Source organism: Nannochloropsis gaditana (genome assembly GCF_000240725.1).
Source record: "Nannochloropsis gaditana CCMP526 unplaced genomic scaffold scaffold1042, whole genome shotgun sequence".
NCBI classification, from domain to species: Eukaryota; class Eustigmatophyceae; order Eustigmatales; family Monodopsidaceae; genus Microchloropsis; species Microchloropsis gaditana.
The window spans coordinates 1,648-8,435 of record NW_005802911.1 but is presented as its reverse complement, the minus strand read 5'-3'; the positions used below and the strand labels follow the sequence as shown (position 1 = coordinate 8,435).

The 6,788-nt window shown below is 52.7% G+C and overlaps 2 protein-coding genes across 2 annotated transcripts; one reads left to right on the top strand and one right to left on the bottom strand.

Annotated features, from left to right (window-relative positions):
- Positions 1-88: 88 nt before the first annotated feature.
- Positions 89-1,466, bottom strand: NGA_0310502 (uncharacterized protein; the record flags this gene model as incomplete). Its single annotated transcript, XM_005852627.1, has 3 exons — positions 89-735; positions 815-1,058; positions 1,270-1,466. The coding sequence occupies 3 exons, from the start codon at positions 1,464-1,466 to the stop codon at positions 241-243; spliced, it is 936 nt and encodes a 311-aa protein (XP_005852689.1). The 3' UTR covers positions 89-240.
- Positions 1,467-1,659: 193 nt separating this feature from the next.
- On the top strand, positions 1,660-6,553 carry NGA_0709710 (gtp-binding protein; the record flags this gene model as incomplete). The annotated part of the gene is made up of 14 exons (XM_005852628.1): positions 1,660-1,679; positions 1,816-1,894; positions 2,013-2,189; positions 2,269-2,708; positions 3,084-3,168; positions 3,269-3,429; positions 3,966-4,076; positions 4,170-4,189; positions 4,283-4,308; positions 4,402-4,560; positions 4,709-4,973; positions 5,119-5,276; positions 5,588-5,775; positions 6,007-6,553. The coding sequence occupies 14 exons, from the start codon at positions 1,660-1,662 to the stop codon at positions 6,533-6,535; spliced, it is 2,418 nt and encodes an 805-aa protein (XP_005852690.1). The 3' UTR covers positions 6,536-6,553.
- Between the last annotated feature and the right edge of the window lie 235 nt (positions 6,554-6,788).

The window sequence follows — 6,788 nt, the reverse complement described above, 5'->3', positions numbered from 1 at the left end:
TGTAGTCTCGATTGCCTGCACAGGGAGGGGGAAGAGAGAGATGAAGGCTTGCAGTAGGGTGATATGCGATGTAAATATGTGAGGGTTCTTCTGGTGCGCGGTCTAGGAATTGCCTCTGTGGATAGAAAGGAAAAGAGATCCTCTGTGATCGGACCGCTCCGTGGCGCCCTCGTTCTTCTTCGAAAGGACCCTTCTGCCCGGCGTTACTGGTTACTTGCACCCCCTCCGTGCCCCCCGCCCTTACCCACACGCCTGCACCACTATCGATATCTCCCGCTCGAGCCCCTTGGCTCGGTCCACAACCTCCGCCTCCACCTCCTCCTCGAACGCCTGGACCTCCTCCAGGAAGTCCCTCAACGCCTGTCGCAGATCCTCCGGCGCCACCTCCGGGGGACCCCAGGTCCATTCCTCCTCTCCCTCCTCCCCTTCCCCCTCTGCCACTTCCTCCCGTCGCGGACGCGCGGGCCGCCTCGCCAGCAGGAGTTTCTCCAAGAGCATGCCTTGTCGCTCCGCTTCGTCGGTGCTGCGCAAGAGCATGCGCAAGAGCCGCGTGGGGGGAGGAAGCTTCTTATCCCTTTCTTCGCCCAGAAGCGTGGCCAAGTGCTGTAGGATGTTTGCGGCGGCTTCGTTTCCCTCGTGCTCGCGGGCTTGCTGGGCGTTGTAGTTGAGGATCACGTCGAAGGCCGTGTCCAACTCGTTGGCGCGCAGGTGTTTGCGCATCTTCGCCTCCATCACCTGGAATAAAAGGGTATAGAAGTCATGAGTTTCCAAACAGCACGGGTCGTGAGACAATCAGAAGCCTCTCGCCTCTCACCTTCAGGTCCCCACTCTTCAAGATGCCCCTCAAGATGAAGTCGGCCTTCGCAAGTCGCTGCTGCATGGCGAAATTGACGGCCTCCCCAACCTTGTTCAAGGCCGCAATTTCTTCATCGTCCGTGGAAGCCTGCAACCGTTGCATCAAATGGCTCATAAAGTGGTAGTCGAAGGCGTCGGCTTTGCTGAGAGCGAGGGCGGGAAGGTCAGAGGCTGCGAGGAGTTCCTTAACGAGGCTGTCAAACCTGAGGAATAGGGAAGAGAGGAGGGGATGAAAGCAAGGACGGTGTCAGAATTTCAGCGCTCAAAACAACGGGCGAAGATGTTAGAGACATCCGCAAGCCACCGAATTCGCTGGATTATAGAACAAAGTGATCACGACACCATCTCGGAAAGCATCACTGGTGGCTGACGTATACCTTCAGCCTCCTCGATTTCTATATTTAGCCAACGTACCTTTCAGAGTTTAAAGCTTCCACATCTGAGGCTGTTGCTGCCGAAGAGCTGAAGGAGATGTGCATTATTGGGTTGGCAGGTGCGGTCATGCGGTGTATTACTTTCTGCCCATGGTTCGGAGTCCGCGCGGGGAAAAAAAGGAACCCAGTGGAGGGAATAGCGAGCAGTACCACTAGCAAGTAGGACTGCAAACACAGAGGCATCTGGTGCGTGGGTGTATATGGCAATTTTTACGTGAATTATATCTCGACGTGTATGATTATAAGTACAGTAGCGGTCGCTGGAGTTGAAGTGGACTGGAATGGATTGAGGACGTGCGAGTAGCCACCACTGCCTCGCTCGCGAGGTGATTGACTGCGAGGGAATAAGTAAGACCCCACAACAAATGCGATGCGTACAATGCACATACTGTAAGGGATGCATTTAGAGTCCTTTGTCGCGCAGTCGCAGCAGCAAATACTGCGCTGGCCTCTGCCTGAGCGGGCTCCGATCTGGATACACCCCCGGGACCCGACTTGTTCTTTTTCACGCCTGGCGCTACTGAAGCTCAATACACGACCTTAACATCCACAAGTTCTCCCAGCAATCCTATTCTCGGCGGTCTATGGCGTCGAACAAGAAGGAGGTAAGCTTTGGCCGGTCTTGGCAATAAATTTTAAGTACGGGGTGTCTTTATTTTTGCTCACGACCTGGCCTGTCCTTATGTGCCTTTTCCTGTCCCGTCCTTGCCCGTCTATGAAAAGTTGCGGGGCTCACGATACGTGGATCTGGATGCGGACGAGGCTGGCGAGAGGTTGGCCGCCCTTTCTGTAGATGAGGTAAGGTGCACAGTGACAAAGGAGTGCCAGGGTGCCTACCGTCCGAGGAGGCACGGAGAATCGTATCCCAGCGAGCCTGAACAGAGTTTTGATGTAAACCTGGTGGGTATGAAAATCACGTGCAAGGTAAAATGGAAATAATAACGCCATAGCTCCAGGAAAGTAACATCGTGACCTGTAGCAATCACGTGGGGCTTCGGCTCGAACATTTCCTCCCTCAACACTCTCTAAACTGTCCTATCGACAACCACCCCCCAAGGGAGTGGCTACAGCGGCTGCGAAGGATGATTCCATACAAGAACCTAGGGTGCAGATGGTGGAAGAAGCGAAGGGCAGTGAGAGCAATTCCGTTCCCTTTGTCCCGTCCGTGACGACAGCCCCGCCGGGTCTGCGGTCGGCAGCACGCGAATTCGTCCCTGGGAATATGGGGGTTTACCCTCGCATGGATGCAGGGATAAGTCAAGGACAGCGGCAGCATCAGTATCTGCAAGGTTTCCAGCAGCAGTACGCATGGGGGGGTCAACGGAGGGGCGGGGACTACGATATGCAGTCCCAAGAGGAAGCCGGTGCCATGGACCGGCACGCCCACACCCATTATGCAAGCTACGAGTATGGACCAGGGTAAGTGTCCATACGTTATGGAGGCCTTCTTTTCTCAGAGGCTTACCTGAATGACCGAGGCATGGGTGGTGGGATGCCGAGATGACTCCCTAGGCAAGGGCCGTGCTCGGGGTGGAGGCAAGCTAAGCAGGCGATTCTGTCTCGAGACGGGAGCCTCAAGACACGCAGCAAGCTGCTCTAAGCTCTGGGAATGTGCTCTGCGCGGTGTCGTGATTCGTGGCCCACGTCGTTCTTTGGTCTTTCTGCCTTTCCAAGACCTTTTTGGGTTCAGTCTGTGCTCGACAAGGGGCTACTACGATTTGCGCTTCTATCTTAATTTCACCCGTTTTCCCCTCCTATTTTCCCTGAACCATTCGTGTATGGTTATAACGGCAGCATGCAGCCTCAGCACAATGGAGGAGCGGGCAGGACCCGCCACCCCCCTCCGGAGGAGCCTGGCTTCAACGCGTGCGAACTGCAGGTATCGCTCCCAGCAGGAGTAAATCATTACTTGTTGCGTGTGCCAAAGCTCAGTCCTTATTGGGGGCGGGTCCCGGTCTCTCTTTTCTTCGTTTGCACAGGAATTGGAAGCAGCCATGATTGAAGACGAGCTCCGCGCGCAAGGCTTCTCGGATGAGGATATAAAGAATATGGAGGCGATGGCAGCACAAGAAGCATGGGAGCAGCAACAGCATGCGGGAAGAGGACGTGGTCGTGGACGTGGCCGAGGGGTCGGACGATGGTAGCTTTGAATCAGGAGATTTGGAGGGCCTGGTACCAGGTTTTGCCAGAGCTGCATGGGGAAATGAAAAGACTGAAGATTTGCACAGCAAGGGCATGGATTGGTCATTATATAGAGAAATTGAAGTGCTCACGGGGAATGTGTAATTAGGATTATCAAAAATCGACAAGATAGTCAAAACACGTGTAAGTTGGGCCCTTACGAGGCGTGGCTTGCTGGCGTGGAGGCAATTTTGTTTTATACTCCGTGTAAAGAGAGATTCATAGTGAGGACCTCAAAGATGAGAAGAGCATGCCACAAACGAAAAAAAATGTGTACAGGAAGCAGTGTAAATTGCAAACATGTGAAGGATTACTTTTTCCTCCTCGTATCGCAAAAGTAAACCCGTGGGGAGGTCAGCCTTGGGAATGTAGTCACTACTTGCTCGAGCTGACCGCTTGCTGAAAAAGCAAAAAATATTTGCACAAAAGCACAAATATTGTAGATCCATGGGCCGGGGTTGCCGCATTGCAAAAGTATTACTCGTGGGGGAACAGTTTTGAGGAGGTTGGACCGGCTACCAAGAACCGTTACAACGGCACAAACATACCCTCCCTTCCCTTTATTCCACTCAGTCGCAGCCCCGACATTGACTCACAGGGTCAGGAGTGGGTGAAACCGGCCATACACTTCATGGAAGTGATAATTGGTTGCGTAGGTAAACCCAGTGTCGGGAAGAGTACATTTTTTAATGCCGTCAGTGGGGGAAGCGCCAAGACAGGTATGTCTATGGTTTCGACCCAACATTTGCCCGTGACATGAACTTCTATTCATACCGCTCTTCTCTTTCTTCACGCTATATTTTATTGAACAGGAAATTTCCCGTTCACTACCATTGAGGTAAATTTGACCTGGACGACGTGTAGTCTCGATTGCCTGCACAAATATAAGGATAACCTCCCCCCTATTATCGTCTTCTCCATTATATGACAGCCGAATACTGGCGTGACCTACTACCGGGTTCCATGTGCCTGCGCTCCCTATGATAAGGGGAAGGATTGCCAGCCCCGTTACGGTCGGTGTGCGAACGGCATGCGCTTCATCCCCGTGAAGCTTCTGGACGTGGCAGGCCTCGTGCCGGGAGCCTCCGAGGTACGCGGCCATGTGGGTATACTCGCTGCTAAGGAAGACACGCAGCGGCTCTCAAAATTTTAATCACAATATCGCGAACGTATTGCCTTTGATGATTCTTTTTCACCAATTTTACATCCCCTGTCCTCCTCTGCGTAACTGCGGGCAGGGCGCTGGACTCGGCAACAAGTTCCTTGATGACTTGCGACATGCTGATGTGCTCATGCACATACTTGACGTTTCTGGCACCACAAACGAGAAAGGGGAAGCTACCGTGGGGTACGACCCCGTCAATGACGCCAAGTGGCTGCACGGGGAGATCCACGCATGGGTTTTCAACAACCTGTGGCGACGGTGGACCAGTGTCGTCAGACGGCACACGGCAACCAAGTCGTCGGCGGCCTCCACCTTGCTGGGTCAATTATCAGGATATGGTGCGTGGGACGGAGCGGGCTCACGTGAGCCCATATGCATGCTTACAGCAGATACAACCGGCGGTCGTCAACCCTGAAAAACATGGAAACTATGTGAATGTCTCTCTCTCTCTCTGATATTCTTCTGAATACACCCAATTTAAAGGAGCCAATCCCGTTATGATAAATAAAGTGCTTGACAAGCTGGGGGTCCGAGACCCAGTGGACCTGGGAGAATGGGAGGAAGAGGAGGTCAAGGCGCTCGTGGAGGCTTTCTTGTCCGTTCGCTTTCCCACCATCCTGTTGTTGAACAAAGCCGATCAGGTAAAGAGAATGGAATCAGTCGTGCGCTTCAAAAACAGGGACCGCTTAGGCAAGTGGTAGGGGAGAGTTCTTTTGAGCTACGGGTGATGTCGTGATCTTGTCAATCTGACGCTCGAGACAGTGCCCTCGCCCGTGATCTCCTCTAAGCTCTAACCTGTGACGTCTTGTACACCCAATGACTCTAAAGGGCAAGGAGGAGAATGTGAGGAGTTTCCTCCCAGCTTCTGGAGATGGCTTTGTCAAGGTTTTTTAAAATTTCGCCAATATCGTCTGATACTCACATCCGATTGCATTAATGATACGCACTTCAGGCGGGCGACACAGACAAGAACATATCGCGGATAGTAGAGAGATACGACGCCTCTAAGTGCTTCGTCGCCAGCGCGGGGGCGGAGTGCTTTCTTAAAATTTGTAGGCAAAAGAAGGTGATCAGATATCAAGCGGGAGCTGGTAACTTTGAGACCATCGAGGATATCCAGGATGATCTTGACTTTCGCAAGTAAGTACCGAATTTGGGATATTGGGTGGGGCACTGATACATTTGACTAAGGCATCAGGGGACCGTCATGCATACACATATGGGGGTGTGCATATGATGGACCGAGTCCTTTGTCGCTTCAGACACATTGTCATCAGTGATTTTTGTTGCCATTTGTCCATACTTGATATTTCAAATTCCTTTCGGAGTCAGCGACGCATCACGAAAAGGTATTTTATACATACATAAAAGGGCACGGGGTGAGCACGTTCCGGCCATGGAAGAGGAGACAGCGGGCTTGGAGATGCCCGACAGTAAAACAAAAAAGCGTTTGGAGAAAATCCGCGACATGGTGCTTTTCCGCTATGGAGGTACTGGCGTATGGGCTGCCGTTCAGGCAGCTGTGGACCTGCAGCATCCCGTCGTATGCTATCCAGTCAAGTCGTTGAGCAATTTTTCCACCGATGCCGACGGGGGCCGAGTGTTTGGAAACGCGATACTGGTGAGACCGGGGAGCACGGTAAGGTCCGTTGCGGGGCATGTGGCGTCGGGCATGGTCGAATATCTGCAGTACGCTGAGTTGCTGGAAGAGGGAGGCATCCGACGGCGCGTTGGAGAAGATCACGTACTCACGGGTCAAAAGAATATCATTAAATTCTTCTACCGCCCCGTTGAGGAGCGGCCGTCCCATACTGGACACTCACAAAGCAAGGAGAAGGATCAATCAAAAAGCAAGTCAAAGAGCGACAAGACTGGGGACTCTGGTGACTGTGAGGGCTAAATAACGCGAATGCCAAAAGAATTTTTTGAGATAAATGACAGCTTTAGTACATGCTTACGCGTCTACAAAAATTACTTCGTCTTTTTCGACTCATTATGTTCATACCAAGCGCCTGCGTTTGACAATGCCATCGTCGTCATGCCCAGCCCTGCGCCCACGACTCAGTCGACGGGATATGCCCCGCGAATCCCCCACTCGATCTCCCCCCTCGTTCATCGCCATCATCTCCAGCGCCTCCTCCCTATCACAGCCT